This window comes from Medicago sativa, chromosome 4 (assembly GCF_051527215.1).
Source record: "Medicago sativa cultivar Bolivia chromosome 4, Bolivia_mono, whole genome shotgun sequence".
Taxonomy (NCBI): Eukaryota; Viridiplantae; Streptophyta; class Magnoliopsida; order Fabales; family Fabaceae; genus Medicago; species Medicago sativa.
Window position 1 is genome coordinate 90,801,078 of NC_140752.1, and position 20,075 is coordinate 90,821,152.

The 20,075-nt window shown below is 31.2% G+C and overlaps 2 protein-coding genes and 1 pseudogene across 3 annotated transcripts; 1 reads left to right on the forward strand and 2 right to left on the reverse strand.

The window, feature by feature from the left end:
* Window positions 1–703: 703 nt before the first annotated feature.
* On the reverse strand, window positions 704–6,236 carry LOC146933645 (uncharacterized; annotated as a pseudogene).
* Window positions 6,237–12,912: 6,676 nt separating this feature from the next.
* On the forward strand, window positions 12,913–15,394 carry LOC146933646 (putative xyloglucan endotransglucosylase/hydrolase protein 30). The gene is made up of 4 exons (XM_085705436.1): window positions 12,913–13,105; window positions 13,210–13,313; window positions 14,130–14,335; window positions 14,781–15,394. The coding sequence occupies exons 1-4, from the start codon at window positions 12,913–12,915 to the stop codon at window positions 15,280–15,282; spliced, it is 1,005 nt and encodes a 334-aa protein (XP_085561562.1). The 3' UTR covers window positions 15,283–15,394.
* A 297-nt stretch (window positions 15,395–15,691) lies between these two features.
* On the reverse strand, window positions 15,692–18,917 carry LOC146933647 (uncharacterized). 2 transcript variants are annotated; one of them, XM_085705441.1, is made up of 6 exons: window positions 18,781–18,917; window positions 18,542–18,700; window positions 17,802–17,933; window positions 17,134–17,535; window positions 16,239–16,353; window positions 15,692–16,128 (listed from the first exon to the last, which is right to left on the reverse strand). In XM_085705441.1, exons 2-6 carry the CDS (start codon window positions 18,688–18,690, stop codon window positions 16,114–16,116), a joined length of 813 nt encoding a protein of 270 aa, XP_085561567.1. In that variant the 5' UTR covers window positions 18,691–18,700; window positions 18,781–18,917; the 3' UTR covers window positions 15,692–16,113. The 2 variants fall into 2 exon arrangements, with proteins under 2 accessions (XP_085561567.1, XP_085561566.1); XM_085705440.1 differs by having other exon boundaries at window positions 16,018–16,353.
* Window positions 18,918–20,075: the final 1,158 nt, after the last annotated feature.

The following is a 20,075-nucleotide window of genomic DNA, read 5'->3' on the forward strand; positions in this document are numbered from 1 at the left end:
TTTTTTTTTTATCAAATGTATAGATTTTATATTATGTTATCTTAAAGGTATAAGTGTGGTTATAATTTAAATTTGATATGGAAAAAAATATCATCTTAATTTTGTTAATTTTGTATATATTTTGAAATATCTAAACATTGCACATAACGATTAAAGTATTTGGATTTATACTTATACTAATTATTTGTAGTATAAGATGTACTCATTGTTAAACTTAGCATATGCAATATTTTTGCAAAAATACGCCGACGTACTGTATATTATTATTTGTTGACATAATGTATTTTATTAATCATTAAAACTAAAATATTTGTATTTTTTTTTATATAATAGTCAGTGTCAGATGTATACACCTAGTCTGTGAATGCAAACGTTAAATTTTTTACGGGTGTGTATAAATATAGTTTGGGCTATAGAAACGCCAATTGTTATTTGTTTTTATTTTTTACAAAACAAATGGTCTAATGTAAATATTGTATTTTAGGATAACAACGATGTAAAAGAAAAAGTTCCGCGTATTGTTATACCTGAAAAGTGCATCAATTAAAAATCAATAGCAGGAGGATCTACTTATATAGAAATTGCATGTCCTGTAATGACCAGTCTGCCTTACAAAGAAATTAAAAATAAAAAGACTTCCAAACAATACGCAACTTTAGTTTCCTAAGTTATAGCAACAACAATTCTAAAACATAATCAATGATCATACTTTTTGAAAAACTTCGCGATACACAACATTTGTGGTCTCCTTTTCATCCAAAGATGAACAGCTTCAAACCTTTTCTAGAAGTAACCCGAGAGACAGCGACATAGAGTTGTCCATGCGTGAACACGGGCTTAGGAAGATAAACTCTCACTCGAGATAAAGATTAACCTTGACTTTTATTTACTGTCATTGCAAAACAAAGTGTCGATGGAAATTTTGTTTGTGCCTGAATTTGAAGGGTAGTCCTGGATCACTCGGAATAAGATTCATCCCGGGAATGAATACCCTGGTATCTGCCCTTTTCCTGTAATTACGGTAGCAGCTATCGTGCTCTTCCCTAGATGTGTAACTGTCAGCCTTGTATTATTACACAGTCCATTGGTCTGATCGATGTTTCTCATCAGCATAACTGGACATCCCACCTTTAGTTTCAACCAGTGATTTGGAATTCCAGAGCTCTTAAAACCATTAAGAAACTCCATTGTGAACCACTCGCTTTGGACATCAGAATTTTCACCCGACCGACAAACAGAATCAGAGCTTAAATACTCTTTCTCTTCACCTGGAATCAGTGACATCATATATTCGTTAACATGCTCAACTGAATCAAGCGTTGGTGCGAGTATTCCCCTTTCTTGGAAAAATAGCGGGTCACCAAGGTTATCATTCAAATCGGGATACACAAAGTCTATAAGTGACATCAAAGGATTTTTTGTGTCCGACATGAGCAAATCTTCAGGAATTTCTACCTTCATTTCACCATTCTCATCCAAAGTGTCGTTGTCGTCTCCAATTGAGAGTATCCACTGGCCAAAATTAGTAATTTCTTCCAGCTCCGCAGGTACCGAAGATGCACCCAATCTCATATTAATATTAAGCCTCAACACATTACAATAAGCTCGTATCTTTGATGAATTGATTGTGGCATCAACAATATTATGCCTCGTTCCTTTTCGGACAACAGGCAATATCTGCCTGAAATCACCACCTAAAACTACTGTCATTCCACCAAAAGGTCTAACCTCATTTAGGGGATCGTTCTTGGACATGATATCACGCAATGATCGGTCAACTGCCTCAAAACACCATTGGTGCATCATTGGAGCCTCATCCTAAATTATCAACTTTGTAGCACGCACCAAATCTGCCCTAGGACTATCCTTTTCCATCGTAAGCGATGACGCCTCATTAATCTTAATAGGGACTGTTAGCGCCGAGTGTGTGGTTCTTCCACCTATTAATAGAAGAGTCGATATACCGCTGGATGCAGCATTCAATACAATTAACCCCTTCGATCTAACAGCAGCCGACAATGTTTTCCATATAAAGGTTTTTCCAGTACCACCGTAACCATATAAGAAAAAGAAACCACCATCGTCAGAACCATGATCTTGTCATGCACACATCTTTGTTCATCAGTCATCATCAGTAACAGATCAGCGTGTGTCTTTTCCAGTTTAACTTTGCTGTAATTTAGCTCATCAACGATAAGCTTGTTTGTGAAAGTTGGCATGTCTGCTGCGTTTGGCATGGGCATAAATTTGAAGTCAGTAAGCGACCGTCCGTTTTCCTGAAGTAGCATTTCAATTTCAATCAAACACAGGTTCTTCATGTCAACGTCACCGATATGCAGATTTTCATATTAAATGTAAAGTCACGATATTAATATTAACACCTGAAGAAAAATGATAGTAAGAGAATATATGCAATGCAACAGAAAAAAATGATATTAAAGTCACGACTCAATTCTTAACCGAAAAAAGCTTTTCCAGTTTAACTCAAACTAAAAAAATAAGCTTATTTGTAAAGGATTTCCCAAGTCATTATTTAATTAACGCGAAAATAAATAGATATAGGAACTGCTACAAAATGATGTCATGATAGCTCGCTAATCTAGATAACATGAAAAAATAATCAATTAAAGAACAGAAAATGTGATCAAATTAATCAAGATATACATAGTGGAAAGCTATATATGACAGTTTTGTGGCGTTGACAGTAGGTCCTGCATTAACCTTATGATGTTTGCATTATCTATGGGTGTGTTGGTGTCAGTTTTGCGCTACTACTACGCGATGTAGCCGCTGGCTGGGAGGCTTCTGTGTGTGCATAATTGTTGCTGCGTCCGCTTGGCTTTTTTGTTTTTTAGTTGCAGGTATTTCGGCTTGTTGTAGTGCAGCTGCGATTTTTTTGAGGATCTTTGTGGGCATTAGATTGTTAGACAGGGGTACTCTCGTGTAGGTAGCAGAACGGTTTGTCGTGGTACTTTGCTGGGTTTGGTCTTTGATTAAGGCAACCTAGTTTACACCTCGGCCTCATGATTTTTTGGGTGCAGGCGTGTTGCCTTTGTTGGTTCTTGTATTCATCCTCTGTTCATTTCCACGAGTGCTTGGCGTTTCCTATGCACTCTCAACGAAGAATAATATTTGTCGTCTAAAAAAAATAGTGAAAAGCTCTCTGGTGTGTCTACTTTGTTAGGTAGCCTTGAATTTATCTCTGTTTTACTTAAGTTATTATTTTCCTACGTGCATACACTCGTATTTAAATCCTTTCATTCTATTCTATATATTGCTGTATAAACCCGTTGTCATGAAATAAAAAAATATTTAATAGTGTATTTGTTTATTTTTTTTTTGAAAGAATATTGTATTTGTTTATTATCACTACTTAAATAGATAAATATATTTATTGAGATAGGCATAAAATACTTTGAGCACGACTATGTTAAATATTTTTCTAAACTGTGTCTTTTTAGCCAGAGAAAAAAATGCAAAAATTAGATCGTAAACAAAACAAAAATGGTGCATAGATTTCGTAATAAGTACAATGGACATTACCCGAATTATTCAGATGCTTCCTAAGTTCAAATAAGATAACATTGGACAGTAACTGCCATGTCGCAGCCCATACTATATCAGGGCTCGTCATTGTGCTAGTGGTTAAGAGATGCACAAACAACCAACGCAATTGATGGCCTGAACCTAACTCACCATTTTCCGTGATACCACCTATAAACTCTCTGTCGTCGTCAAGTAATCCCAAAGCAGAGCATGCTTCCTGGAATGTGTCATAGGTATGGCCATTAGTTGTTTTTATGCATCTATATCCCATGCAACCCTTCTGAACAGTCAATAGTATCCTTGTGTAGTACAACTCCCCTATACCAGGCGGCATGTAATGAAGCTTTCCAATTTGATATCCTAGTTTATGTGGCTGCCTCTGTTTGTCTTTCTTCTCATAAGTAAATCTTGTTGGAAATTCAGCACACGTTAGATCGCACGCCTACATACCGACGATTTGCTTCAAACCATGCGAGAAACATGGTAGACGCTTCCTCGTTATACATCACCACATCCTCGATGTCATGATCACCATCATATAGTATCGATTGTTCATTATGCAAGTGAAACGTTAGTTTGAGAACAGGAGGCCATTTATGGTGTTTATCAAAAGCAAATATCCTCTAAACAGCGTCACAGGGTGAAACATAACAACAATCGTAATACTGCTTTATTTCATCAACCGGCTTGGACTTATCACGATTATCACCGTCAACAGACAACTGCATCAATGCCATATCAGGGCCTTTGTTAACGTATGTGAAAAGGTACTTGATGGAGTTGGATTTGTTACAATATTTTTACATGACCTTCGTATCTAATGAGAAGATGTGGATTGTATGGAATGACATAGCGATTATCCAATTGGACCCTCTGCTTGTCAACATGTATCCCAAAATCGCGACGTTTGTACCTCGGATAACCCTCGTCGTCTATCGTCATAGTTCCTTTAAAATCCTTCGAATAATATTTCGTACATCTGCCCCTGTCCATGCAAGGCGAGAAGGGACGTGCACCACCACATGGCCTGTGCATCATATAAGAAGAAACAACATCATAAAGTCTTGGATAAAGTGTATTGTCAGGCAGCTCGGATGATATGATCTTATCAATGTCAGCACCCGTCTTCAGTTTGTTCCCTGAACTCAACCACACCAAGATATGAGCATGCGGAAGACCTCTTTTTTGAAACTCGACTGTGTACATGCCTGCCAACAAAACAATAACTGTTAGTACAGTTTGCAATATCAACACAATAGTTCGCACTCGAAAATAACGTGACTATGACCTGTTTATTACGAAGACAAAAATGATGTCATAATTTATTTTAAGACGAAAATGGTGTAATAATTTATTTAAAAAATAAATAAACATCAACAATGTATACCGCATAGTATTACAATGTATACCTGCATAAATTTATTATGCAGACAAAGACGGTGTCATAATAATACTTAAAAAATAAATAAAATTCTACTTAAAAAATAAATAAAATACTTAAATAAAATACTACTAATATTACAATATATATCTGCGTCAACTTTGCCAAACAATTCTTCCTTCTTAAAATCGCCCATCAATTTATCCAACTTCATTTTGAATACTCGACAAACAATATCAGGTCTATGAGATGCCTTTAAGTTTCATTCTTTAAGAAAATCTTGAATTTCTCGCCAGTTTGAATTGCACGTGATTGTTACAAACAAATTGGGATATTCATATTTCTTACAAATTGCCATTGCATCCTGACAATTATTAAACATGTAACGCCTGCCACCCGTAAAGGACGGCGGTCACACTATCTTTCATCCAACGTTAGACGCATCAGTTTCACCCCAATCCATTGCCTCGTGCAAACCATTCAGAATGTTGCACCTTATGGTGTTTTGATTTTTTTCTAATCTACCACAACCGTTGCGATTCAATCATAGTATAGCAATCAACAGCAAATTGTTGCAACAATCTCCTCGAGTTAACAACGTTGCCATACTCAACGACCCTGTCTTGCATTCTATATGCAATGCATTCGCGTATGGTAACTGTTATCCGTGTCCGCTCTTATTTCCATGGTCAACAGATCTAATTGGAATATTTGTACTAAAACCATACTCCTCGCGAGGAAACAACAGAGGATACTGTAAAGCTATGAAATAAGGCTCAGTTTCGTACAACCTCTTATACTCCCCGGCTGCATTTCTAGCAACAACATCTCTGCCATTCTCCATATCATTTGAATCACCAATAATTAGAGCAACAACTTCGTCACATGTCAGTAGATTGTGCATCGTCGCGTCCCATTTATGTCTTCCAAGCAATCTAACCGAAAAGTTTGGTGTTCCGCCCTGTTCCACATAATCCCGCACCTGATGAAATTTATTTGCATATTTATTAAACACGTCAACCATTTCCTTAAGTTCCTCCGCCATACGTGTGTTGACTTTATTAACAGAATCACCAGAACTGCAACAATTAAGTATAAGTTAATTTCATTAGTCTATTATAGATAGTTACTGATAAAAAATTAAGAATAAAAAAATACCTGAAAAATAAATGGAATATGAAAGATCAGTGGTGGAACCGAATTAAGATTCAAACTAATCTAATAGTTTGACATCCAAAAATCACCGCGACTATCACTATTTGAAGCTACTTTCTATTGAATGCAGACAAAGTTAATACCAAATCTCCATCAGAAATTTGTGTTCTGTTTTCGGTATTTAATATTTGAATTTAAACATATAATTGTGAATTTAATTATAATCAATTAAATCAATAAATTACAATAATTATATTATTAATAAAGAGAGTAAACAACGGGTGGAAAACAAATACGAAATTAGTTTGCCATTCTAAATGATTTTTTTTTTATTAATGTGAATTTTTTAAAAAAGAAAAAAATGTTTTTTTAGGGAAAAAAGAAAAAAAATATTGAAAATGGTTCATAACTTTATGATTTATGTATTTATAACTCTAATTTTAATTATTTGATACATATTATTTAGAAAAATTTGTACAATTTTTTTTCATGCATTCATGTCGCGATATGAAAAATTGTCTCGTCTAATATAATAATTTTGTAAGATTTTTTTTATATCATTTTCTTAAAAATTGTCTCAAATTTTTTAAACATATTCATTCCTACGACCATCCACGTTGGATATTCCCATTTTATGTGTCTTAATGGTACTTGTCACTTCATCTATTGACAAAATAAATACACGTGTTACATGTTTTTTTCTTCTAAAACAACTTGTTTAAAAAATCAATGTTTTGTTGTAGTTGTCTCTAAGTCAAAAAAGAAAATAACCAAAAAAAAATGTGATGCATAGTTATAGGTGGATTATAAGATGAAGACTCTATTAAGTCTCTCACTGATGGACCATATAAAAACACCATTAAATTTAATAAATTGGTTTAGATTTATTGAAAACGAAAATGAGAACATCTACATATCTATTAAAAATAAACAAAGCATTTATAACAAAAATGTGTGTTATCTTTAGTGGTTGAAAGCTAAACACTTAGCTTTTGATTTTCATTATCGGTGGGTGTTTGAACTTTGTTTTCTAGCTAGTGTTTGTTTTGGTTCATATGTATTGTTTTGTTGCTTTTTATTGCCGGTGTTTGATTTGTAATATAACTTGATATTCTTTTGAGTCTTAGCCTTGCATTTCTTGTCCAAGTTGGAATCTTCTCTTGGTTTAATATATTTCATTTTGCCATATTAAAAAAATATTGTCATCTTTGTAAGATCTAACTCGATTGACAATGTCGTTATATTGTTAGATTGGACACTTTCACTCAGGTAATTTGAACTTCAACTGCACAATTGTGTTTGTTAATTTCAAGTGATACTTTTCATTTTGTCTGCTGACAAAAAAAAATACATGTGTTACATCTTTTTCTTCCAAACCAAATGGTTTAAATAATCAATACTTTACTTAAGTTATATCTAAGTCCAAAAAGGAAAGGATAAAAAAAATTCAATGCATAGTTATAGATGCATTTTAAGGCAAAGACTCTCCTGAGAAATTGCAGAGTCTAAGGCGAAGACTCTGCGAAGTTTCTCACCAGTGGACCATGTAAAAAATTCAATTTAATGATCTTTTGGTTGATTTTAATAGTTTAGAGATTAAGTTATTGAAAGAGTGATAGTTTAGGGACTAATTAACTGTTTATTTCTATGAAAATGATCATATACGACCGAGTGAAAATATTCGAAACTTTAACAAAATAATGATTGGTTCGAAGATGCTTCCCAATATTAGTATTATAGCTCAAAGCTATGTCTTGTAATATATTATTTGATTAGCATACTTGGGGAAAAATCTCTTAGACCATCCACAATGGTGGGTGTTTCACCTATTTAGCACCACATTAAATAGGCACCCCCATTGTGGAGTATAATACATGGGTGCTTATGGAGAAGGGTGGCTATGGAAGCACCCTCTCTCTCTTCATTTTTCATGGGTCCCGTTTAATAAATCTTAATGAAATAAATAAATTTTGTGGAAATGTAATGATATAAAATTATTTGTGAGACCTATTTAATAATTTCTTTAAAGGTGCTGGGTTGGAGAAAATTGGTGCTTATTAAGTATTACGGTAAAATGAGTGATGTGGACATACGAATTTAATGTAAGCACCCAATTTAGGGTGCTCTGTTGTGGATGGTCTTAGTTTATTTTGGAATGTCCATTTAGCTTTTTTTTGTTCAACCAATTTGGCTTCGTGGTATATTTGTATGACTTTTGTAGGTTACGACTCCAACCACACCTTGTATTAGGATGATAACTATTTATGTTAATTTTGTTTTGGCTTCTTCTAAAAAAAATCATTAGCGACTGATAGAGACAAAAGAGAATAGGACTTTGTATAAATATTTTCGATAAATTGATGAAATTTTTTATTTATTTTTGTTTGAAAATGAAGAAGTTGTTTTTATATCATAAACAAAATCGACTTTTGATATCATTTAATTGTAAAAATGTACGAAGAGGAGACAATTGAAAAACTAACGAAATAGAAAGAAGACAATTAGAGCTGTGATTATTTAATAATTTTCAAATTATTATAGTTATTGGCAAAAAAAATTACTCTAAATGGATTTTATGAAATCATTCTTCTTTAATCACATCTAAGTAAAGTTACATATTTTTTTACCAAAAGAGAATTAAAGAGAAATTAATTTAAAGTGATATTATGAAATCAATATTCATTAAGTGCATTGATAGAAAATAGTCACATTAGTTTTTCTTTTTTGAAGGAATAGTCATATTATAGTTAAAATTAAATTAGAAATTTTCTTTTATAAAAAGAATATAATTTTAATTACATTTTTTCAATTTGGATATCAAAAAACATATTCAAGTAGACCATTATATTGGATCAGTTTGTTTTTTTCAATATAAACCTAAACGCATATCATTTTTTTTTGGACCGGATGATTTATACCTCAAAACCGATTTAAAACGCATCATAAATACCCTTTGCCACACCACAATTTTTTAACTAATTTTTAGCTCTATATTTTGTCATCTAATCACAAAAGGTAAATGTATATCAACGTTCACTACTCTATTCTATAAAAAAAATATTAATCAATTAATTTATTTTCTACATACCACTTATTCAATTTACAAATTGGGAATATTGACAAAAATGTAGGCTCTAGACTGCCAAATCATGTTATAGGTTTTCCAGTCTTGGAACTTCTTGTCAAAGAGTTGCGATTAAAAACACCAAAAAAAAAAAAAATCAGCAATCTCGTAATCTTTTTAATCTCTTTTTTAACATCAACATAATCTTTTTAATCTCTTCTTTAACATCAACATTAAAATATATAAATTAAAATATATAAAATCAAATGAGAATAACATGTAGGATAAATTGATTAAATGAAAAGTGATAGAAAAATTCACACATTCAAATACTACCCTCCAAACAGATATAATACAACACTAAAACAAACATAGAAAGACCATTACAATGTGGAACTTAGCATTAATAATAGCATAATATGTATAATTTTTTTTGAATAAATAATAAATAACATATAGAAAGACCATTACAATGTGGAACTTAGCATTAATAATAACATAATATATAAAAAAAAATTGAATAAATAATAACATAATATATGTTTACGGCTGAAAAAATGTATTAAAAAAAATATATGATCCTCCTTGTAAAAGAATGTACAATTATGACTCTTAGTGAAAAAATGTATCCTTGGTCTTCCCATAAAGTATTGTGCTCCTTCTGTAGTTGAATCTAAAAAATTTAATAGTGGTATATGCATGTAGGGTAGAATGAATCTTGATCGGAACAACTTTTCAAGTCCATCAATCCTTATTCATCAATTCTCTAGCCTTCTATAAAACGAATCAGTTGCTCTCCTCCGCCTTTTTAAACTCTCTTTCCACACCTGAAATAAAACCAAAAAATTGAACGTGTCAAATTCACTACAAAACTAAATAGAAACAACACACATCTTGATCCAAATAGAAATACAAATCAGCAAATTCTCACGATACCAACATTTAACATCCTTATTCTTTGACGGTGAACAAATTTTTTGGTGTAATTTAGTTGTGAAGAGATACAAAGAAGAAACAATAAAAAAATATAACGAAATATAAAAAATCCAACGAAATAGAAAGAAAGCTGATTGGAGTTTTGATGTGAATTAACGAAATAAAAGGGAAGAAAAATACCTGAAAATTAAGAATAAAATTATGAATAAAAAAATTATGAAAATTACCCAAAGAAAAAGAAAGGAATATGAAAGACAACTGCAAAACAGGAGTTGTGGTGTGAAGAAAGTGTTGGCCAATGGGTCTAATTTATAATAGATTTTAGAGGACAATTACGTAAAACAACCACATTTATCTCGACCAATCAAATTCAAGCTCATGTCTTAGCTATTAAGAAAAATATAATTTTTTTAAGGAATATATTTTTTTTGTTAAATGACCTGCATTTGAAAAAGAACAAAAATATGACTATTAGTTGAATGGCATTTAATTTGTTTAATAATTTATCGGTTTTATTGGTCAGGTCTTAAATAGTTTTGCTCCCAAAACACCAATCTGGCAAAAGATGGAGAATCAGTCTTAAATCAGCCTTAAATAAGTTTTAATGGCAAGGTCCAAAGATGGAGAATTATTATGAGCAAAAGAAAAAATGTTTTTTTTGTTTAATAATATGGCTCGATATAAGTTATAAAATATTAACAAAAACATAAAAAAAAATGAGGTAAATCTTTATATTTTTTCATGTTTAATAAAATGAGCTCATTAAGTTGTTTTTTTTCGGTCCAAAATTTTTTTTTGTTAAATACAAATCAATTGAAATAATGGTTTCGATATGTTTATGATTTTCTTTGACTAATACAATCAGCTTCAATTCCGCTTTTTTTTTTCTATCCTAAAATTAAAATTGAACAGCTTAATGATTTTTTTTTGAAGGGTGAACAGCTTAATGATATTTCTTAAAAAAAAAGAACAGTTTAATGAAATAATATTTGTTTTATTACTATTAGTTTTTTAGATTTTATACTTTTCGATAAATTATAAATTTGATAATCTTTTTAATAGATTAAAGAATATATGCAATTTTTTCTGCATATTCAAATACACATGCAATTGAAATATGATATTATATAAATCAATCTCGTTAAAATTTCATTCTTTAATATCAATTATAAAATATATTATAATAAAATTGTCTCACATTATTATTATTATTATTATTATTATTATTATTATTATTATTATTATTATTATTATTATTACTACTATTATTATTATTATTATTATTATTATTATATTATCATCATGAAAATAAAAATAAAAGTTAGTTCATTTCATTAATTCATAAATTCAAAAAAATGTGAATTGGCTAAAAAGAATCATGAATTGGCCAAAAAAATATATACATGATATATATGTTTTAAAAAAAAATGATATATATGGTTACAAATATTAATATGGAAGAGTATTGAAAGCCAAATGCATAAGGATGCTTTGTTTGTTCAGAGTGCCACGTGTCATAAGAATAGGATAAGAAAATTTGTTTATTGAGAGTGCCACATGTCATGAGAATATGATGAGAAAAACACTTCCATATATAGACTTGAGGAAGGTCACAAATTTATATAATATAGATACCTTTTTAACTTATTGGCTAGAGGAGTTTTTTATGGGACAGAGGAAACAATAGAAGTGATGTATATATAGAATTGTGATTTGGAAACATTGATTATGGGCGTGTGGTAATTATAGTAATTTGGGAGAATTAATTCAAAATTCAATATAATTACCTTTTTAACTTTCTATAAAAAAAAACTATTTAACTTATTAGCTAGAGGAGTTTTTTATGGGACAGAGCAGAGGAAACAATAGAAGTGATATAGGAGTATATAATTGTGATATTATGGGTGTGTGGTAATTATAGTAATTTGTTAGAATTAATTGAAAATTCAATATAAGTACCTTTTTAAATTTCTTTAAAAAAAAAGTACCTTTTTAACTTATTAGCTAGAGGAGTTTTTTTCTTTCAGAATTAAAAAAAACTAGAGGAGTTTTTTTAATGATTTTCTATCATTTAAAATTTACAATAATTGAAAATTATACTATTTATTAAAATTGTCATTGAAATAAAATTTAATATTTTCAAAATTTTATTACTTATAATAAGGGAAATAGTATGTTAACAAATATAAAAACTATGTATTGAAAATTGTGTCAATTCATGTTTTAAATTTAAATTATTATTTTTTCAATAAATATTTATTATTTGTGGATTCATATACCCTAGTATGACCCTACTTATGATAGTGATTATTAAATTTTTTAACATAAAATACAAAAATAATAGTAACTGGTATAGTGAAGTTTTTACGATTGTGCTTAATTGTGTCTTTCAATTTTTGATTTGATCTCATTAAAAAATGGGATATTATCATTTAAATCCACAATTTTTAGGATTGTATGTCATGTGTTGGTCATGAGTTGTTTTTTATTTTCCCTACTTTCTAGCCAAGATTAACAATTCTTATGGTTCAATGTCATAAAGGAAAGGACATGACTTGCAATCTCGGAGTTAAGTAAAGGGATTGCATTTCTAACTCCACTCCTCTTTAGAGAATATGTATCATTTAAATGTAATAATAACTAACTACACAATTACAACTGTTGCTATTCGTCACTGGGTAGGAGCGTGAATTAAAAGACCAATATTTAATCACTTGATTTCCTTTTATATAGAACTTAATCTTGTATATAAAGATAGACCAAAGTGAGTAGAAGAACAAAACACAGAAGAGAGTTCTGGAGTAGAAACAAGTTACTAAATTATTATCATATGGATCGTGTCACACAAACTAGTTTTTTATTCTCATTTTTTTCTTCATTTCTTCTCTTTTGTTCTAGCTTTGCTGCTTTCGATTTAGCCACTATACCATTTCATGATGGGTTTACTTATCTATGGGGAAAGGAAAACGTTATTCCATCGGTTGATGGAAATACTGTGAAACTGATTATTCATAAACATTCTGGTAAGTTAAATTAAATTAATTATAAACATGCAAAAACATTTTTACTCTCTTTTCTCTTTTCATGAGGGTTACACTGATGTTTTTTTTTTTCTTTCTATGGGTAGGTTCTGGATTCAAATCCATTGATATGTACACCAGTGGATTTTTTAGCGCGGAAATAAAACTACCATCAAATTATATTACTGCGGGTGTTTGTGTCACATTTTATGTAAGTACAACAATTAATATATTTTTTTTGGGTAGAAACACAAATTAAATGTTTATGATTTCTTTTAGTATGTTTATGAATAATATTCTTCAATCAAATATTTAATTAGAGAATTTTTTTAATTACACCCCAAAATATTTTTGGTTACACCTTAAATTAACAAAAGTACCCCTAACCTATTTTTAAATTTTCAATCATTACCTTTTGTCTTCCTGTCTCTCAAATACAATTTTTTCTATCCAATTTTTCACAATCATCTACTACATAAAGATTTTGATGCATAGAGATGAACCTAAATTCAATTTACCTTGAATTGTTAAGAAATGGAATAATATTTTTTGACACAATATCGTTTGTGATTGTGAAGGGCTCAATTGATTCCGGTCAAATTTTCCCAATTTTTTTTCTTCCGTGTTGCTCGAAAATGGAATACACGTACAATTTTACCACAATAGATTAACCTACCTTAGTACATTTCACATGTCCATAGGCGCGAATTGATTTCACGTGTTTACAAGTGAATTAAGTTCACGTACAAACTTCAAAAATACGAATACACGAATCGGTATTTTACGTATGAAGCTAAGAGTGTTATTTTGGTATATTATAAATTTTTAATACAATTTTGGGTGTAACATGATAATTTAAGGGTGTAACTAGAAAAACTCTTAATTAAAATATATTGAAATATTAATTGACGTAAACTCCAATTTATATATGTTAAATTTTTCCAAAAGAAATTGATAATTCCATTATTATTACTCTAAACATTAACTTTTTTTGGGGGTTTATTTGTTGTTGTTGCTGCTGCTACAGACCACAAGCATTGATGTCTTCGATAGAAGAAGGCATGACGAACTCGATTTTGAATTCCTGGGTAATAAAGCTGGAAAACCATGGCAGTTTCAAACAAACTTGTTTGGAAATGGAACTAGTGGTCGTGAGGAGCGTTACGATCTCTGGTTCGATCCAACCAAGGAATATCACAGATATAGCATTCTTTGGACAGAAACAAATATTATGTAAGTGTTGTCTCTCTCTTATTTTATTTTTGTATACGTAAGTGTGTTTCTATTACTACATTCATTCATACATTATAATTAAATATATATTTCATTTGTCGACCATAATTAAGTCCAACTGAAAATTATAATCCACACAATTCATGTTAGTTAGGATCCTATGTTTGTCCAAGTGCAATTAAAATTGGTATAAGTAGTATTTTTTTTTTAAAAATAAAAGAAGGAAAAGATACCTTTTTTATTCGAAATAAAAGAAGAGAAATATAATTAGTGGTGACTAGATAATGAAAATTAATTAGTTCATAAACCATAATGAAAATCGTGAAGTGCATATTTTAATATATAAACATATATAGGTGGCAAAAAAAATATTTCAGAGACTTACCATATATTTTGTTAAAACATTTGTTTATTAATAGTGTATTTGTTTGATGAATTATTGTAGATTTTTTGTTGATGAAATTCCAATTAGAGAAGTGTTACGGAATAAGCAAATGGAAAATAATTACCCATCTAAGCCGATGTACTTGTATGCTACTATATGGGATGCATCAAAATGGGCAATACACGAAGGAAATCGCAAAGTGGACTATAGTTACGGTCCTTTTGTAGCTACATACAAGAATCTAATTCTCAAGGGTTGCATTTTTGATCCTATTGAAGTTCCGGATGACGAATTTTGCTCAGAAAATCTCAAAGCTCAAGATTACGCCATCATGAACCCCTTGCGCCGCCTCAAAATGCAAAACTTCCGCCAACATTTCATGACATACTCATATTGTTATCATACACATAGGTACCCTGTCCCACCACCGGAGTGTGTTATTGTTTCAAAAGAAAAACAAATGTTTAATGAGAATGGAATGTTAAAAGTGAGTCGGAGTCGTCGCCGACATTCTAAGCGGAGAGGTCGTGCTTCAACTTCAATGGGTGACATGATGTTTTGATTAGATTCGTAGATTAATGTCAATTTTTTTTTTTGGCTTTTTGTAAATATAAATTATTTGCTATGAGTTAATAAATGAAGTGGTTAATGGTTATTAGTTCTTCTTACACAAAATGTGCTTTTGGTGTTATGCTTATGTTTCGTGGTGTGTGTTGTTTAAATTATGTGGAATTTATAAGAAAAAACACAATAGTGTCTTAGGTTTTAAGGTGCTAATCTGATCTCATTACTTTTAAGCAAAACTCAAAGGTTAAATAATATGTATCCCCCTATATTATAAGTTCAATTGCCCGAAACAAAAAGTCACACGCTTTCAGAAAGAGAAGAAAAAATTAGTGAAAAACGAGAAAGAAAGCAAATGCGCTAATATCATATAAATTGCAAATTAAGATCGCACGTAGCTCACCTCATTAATCTAAAACTACCAATTTAATAAAACGAACAACACCATTAACGTTTAAAGAACTTGAGTGTTTCAAAACAAACAACTACACAAAACCAATTCAAACTGTCATTGAAATGAAAAGAAAAAACTATAATAATGGATTTAACAACCCATGCATTACCCAGTTTATTACTCTAATAAAAAAAATCCTCAAGTGATCATCACCCATCCAACTAAATAATTTTCTTATTCCCTGTCGTCTATAACATCATAAACTGAGGCATGTATGTATTGCTAAGCCATTGCCTTCAGTTTCTTGCTATGTTCAACAACATCACAATCACCTGCAGGTTTGTGATCACTTTGACCAAAATCACAATCCAGTTTGTGATCACTGAGCCCATTTGTAGCGCAGGTTATCATGACCACAACTTCCACAGCTTTCTTTCACATTATTGGATCCTACAGATTATTCTACTATCATTACAGTTCTAAGCTTCTTTTCCCTCTTTAGCTTAGAGTGGAAATATATAATTGATATCAACTGTTCAGGGTAGAGCAGGAAGTTCAACCTTGTCAAAGGGAAAGAAACTGACCCTTCCTTCTGTGACCAGGCAGATTTTCAACGGAATCCCCACACATTGTTTCTCAAGAGCTTCAATTTCTTCTCTAGAAGGCAGATGACCCCTAACAGATTACATGCATAAACCAAATTAATAGATTTTCCAAAACCTGTTAAGTGTAAGAAAAAGGGAAAGGAAACTTGGAGTTGAGGACAAATTTGCATGGCTGTTCATTTAGAAGAAACAAAGATAATTGTTTGGGATTTTCAGTACAATTTTTAAACAAGTAACCATAATGTATGCTTAAATACTTCTAAATTCACAATAGAAAAAAATATACTCCCCACCCTTCTTACCCTAAGTATTAAATTTGTTTCTCCAAAACGCTTATCAATTTCTTGCAGAAGCTATGAAGCACATAAATTACAATAGGAAATTGCAATTCTATCTGAGAAAAATTATCTTTAAGGATCAAATTGCAATTTCTTAATCTAAAAACATATTTTGGGCCATTACCTTAAATTCCTAACAGAGAAAATATAACTACAAACGTCTTCTAAAATATTAATTTACAATGCAAAATAACATAGCCGCATTCCCTCCCAAACGACACAGCTGCAAATTCACAAAGATTTGCCCGCCTACACCTTGCAAGTTGCAACCTCCTCCCCCCACCCAGGTAGCGACATAAACATCCACACAACACAATAAACAACATGTCCCTACCAGTGCATAAAGGTTTCTGTTTGTGGGTGAGTGCAAGAATGTAAGTCGGGGCATCATTGAATTCCTATGAGTCATGTTCTCGGTTGCTACATAGATTTTTTTTTAATGGTATAAATATCACTTTACAGTTAATTTTCTTAAGTATTCATACTGATATGATTAGAGGTGTAGTAATTACCTAGACAAGCACAGCAGAAAATTTGGATCACCTGGAGAAGATTTTCTGAACCTACTGTCTGGAAGATAAATATCAAAATCTGGCTTCAAATCATTAATCTTCAACTCACCAAATAACTTACTTATGGAAAGCTCGACTTTGGAACCCATGTCTACTATTTGTTTGCTTTCTTCTGTGCCTTCAAGAGCCACTTGTTTTTGAGAACTTCTAATACTCTTCAAACTCCAAGCAACATTATGCCGCCCAATTATGTAGCCGAGAGACTTGAGGTGCCTGTAGGCCTCGAACAGCTCCCAACAACATCCGGTCTTCCTGCCAGAAACCTTTTCGTACATTTCTATTATAGATATACTTCTATTTTCGCTGTCTACGAGATGTAAGGCTCCTAGTTCCATAAGATACCTGCCAAGTTAAAATTTTCACAAACACAAGTTGTTAAAATCCTAGCCAAAAAAATGCATCATTGAATCCTATTTGGCTTATTTATCGTCTAACATGTAATTAAATCTCATTACACACTTTTTCTTCTCACAATATTTGTATCATCTAAGTAAATAATATATTATTTATAGAAAACTATGGCCTTAAGGATTGTGAGACTCTTCCCTCCTTCTAAAATCTAAATGTCAGAAAATAAGATATATACAAAAACATGGCATATCACCTACAATGTCTCCTCGATTGAAGTATAAATCTTGCCACTACGAACTATTCCAGTAGATACCCACATTTTTCCATTCTTCTCAATAACCTCTGCCATTCCCATCTCTTCATTCCATCTGGCTTTGGATTTGACGTTCCTGGTGAATGAAATGTAAAAAACTTCATTTTCAAATCAACACTAAAGCAGGGGAAGCAGGGATATTTTCAGTAGTAAGTAACTATTTACGGTTCATTCATTCACTTCAAAATATTTTCTCACTAGTAAGTCACCATATAGGCTGACATTAATTTATCATTTGTTGTGGAAATAGATTATACATATATGAGTCTGTTTGGCAAGACACATTTTTGAGCTTATAGCTTATAAGCCCGTTTATTAACAATCATTTACTCATGAGCTTATAGCTTATAGTGGATTTTGATAAGCTAATTCAAGTAGCTTCTCAATTTTACTCTTGTAGTCTTAATTGAAAAAAATTAAATATTCAATAAATATATATTTTCTATGGCATTTCATATTTAAAAGCTAGTTCAACTGCTAATTTTATCAAATACTACAAATTCAATCGGCTAGCTTATTCGCTATCAATTATAAGCTAGCTTAGTACTCATCCACCTAAGTTAGTTTATCAGCTATTTTTCACCAAACAGAGGCATAAATATGATAGAGGGTAATGTTATAAGCGCATAATTAATAATTAATTAATTAATTAATTAAGTTGTTTATAGAAAAATGGTTTTTGACCTGAATTGCGATTTGGGCAAAGAATGAGATGTGAAGCGAAGGTCGTCTTCTTCGTCACTTGCATTTAGAAGATTGACGTCATCATCATGATCATGATCATCGTTACTGATATCTTCATTTGAAGAATATCCCCACTTGTTTCCTTCCATTAATCAAAAGCTGCAACCAAAATTGATAGAGATATTAGCAAATAAGCGGATGGTTTGTTGTATAATTTTGAAAAAGTGAGAAATGTGAACCTGATATTCAAGAACAAGGGTTGATGCAGAAGCGTGTCTGAGATAGAGAAAACCAGGAACAAGAGTAACTTTGAAAGGGTTCTATCGCCGCCGTAGTTTGGACAATTTTTTGTTTATCTTTGTTTTGGATTTCAAGTGGGTAGTATGAATCCTTCGGTTCCTTTATTTTGGTTTACCACATGCTACTAAATTGGAAAGAGCAATGATATTTTCACATCCATTTGATGACAACTTTGTTGACAATATTGTTTTTCTCACTTCTTATTGGTCAAAAACAATGGAGAGAGAAAAAAGAAGAGAGAGGATAACAACATCATGTGAGTATGAGAGAGAAAGTTGTCCAAAAGTTGTCAAAGAGTGGTTGTCAAAATATCATTTCTCAGTTGGAAATAATGAAGATCAGGAATTCTTTTCTCACCCCGTAAATTTTAAAAAATCTTTTATCTTTAGGGTTAAATATATTTTTAATTCATATAAATATATTCACTTTTCGTTTTAATTTTTTTTTAAATTTTCTTCCACTTTTAATCCTTATAAAATTTTACAGGAACTAATTTCATAAATGAAAAATTTTAGAAGGACCAAAGAATATTTTATGGGGATCAAATGTTGATATATTTAGGAGGACTATTTACTTATTTAACCATTTTAATAATAATAGTGTGAGATCCACTTAAGAATAGAGATCTTAAGTAAGACCTTGTGTCTTAACTCAGACAGCGTGAGTTAACTAATGCAGTGGTATTTTCGGAAGTTCGGTTGGGAGCGAGCAATTTTTGTTGAGAGAAAAGCATAATTCACATACGAGTCCCATAAATGTCTTTAAAGAGGATACTCTAAAGATCCATAAGAGACATCCCTAGAGTTAAAACATCAAAAGATCTTTAAAAAACTACTCCATCCGCCCCTATATGTAACACTCTTGTCTCTAATAAAATAGTGCTTACATATAGGGACGGAGGGAGTATCAAACAGCCTGACTTATACAATAATATATATATATATACACACACACACACAATGATATATAATAGAAAAAGAGTGGCCAAAGTTTGCACGCTATTGCAAATAAGAATGCATTTTCAAACCAGCAAGACTTCAATAAATAAGAATCCATAAAAAAATAAAAAAAACCATTTTCAAATCGTCAAGACTGAGTATCTGTTTGGTTCAGCTTCTACATCCTTCAAAAGCAATTCTAGTAGCTTCAAAAGTGAAAACTAGCAATTCCAACAGATACTCAGTCTTCAAAAGTGAAAACTAGCAATTCTAGTTGCTAATGAATGATCACATAG

What these genes read in the sequence shown, in the direction of transcription:
- LOC146933646 (XM_085705436.1), top strand. Translation starts at nt 12,913, where the DNA reads ATGGATCGTGTCACACAAACTAGTTTTTTATTCTCATTTTTTTCTTCA. An exon ending in GATTATTCATAAACATTCTG is followed by an intron (nt 13,106 to 13,209) that starts GTAAGTTAAATT and finishes TTCTATGGGTAG; the next exon opens with GTTCTGGATTCAAATCCATT. An exon ending in GTGTTTGTGTCACATTTTAT is followed by an intron (nt 13,314 to 14,129) that starts GTAAGTACAACA and finishes CTGCTGCTACAG; the next exon opens with ACCACAAGCATTGATGTCTT.
- LOC146933647 (XM_085705440.1), bottom strand. Translation starts at nt 18,690, where the DNA reads ATGGAAGGAAACAAGTGGGGATATTCTTCAAATGAAGATATCAGTAAC. An exon ending in ACTTCAATCGAGGAGACATT is followed by an intron (nt 17,536 to 17,801) that starts GTAGGTGATATG and finishes TTAACTTGGCAG; the next exon opens with GTATCTTATGGAACTAGGAG. An exon ending in TTTCTGCTGTGCTTGTCTAG is followed by an intron (nt 16,354 to 17,133) that starts GTAATTACTACA and finishes GTAATCTGTTAG; the next exon opens with GGGTCATCTGCCTTCTAGAG.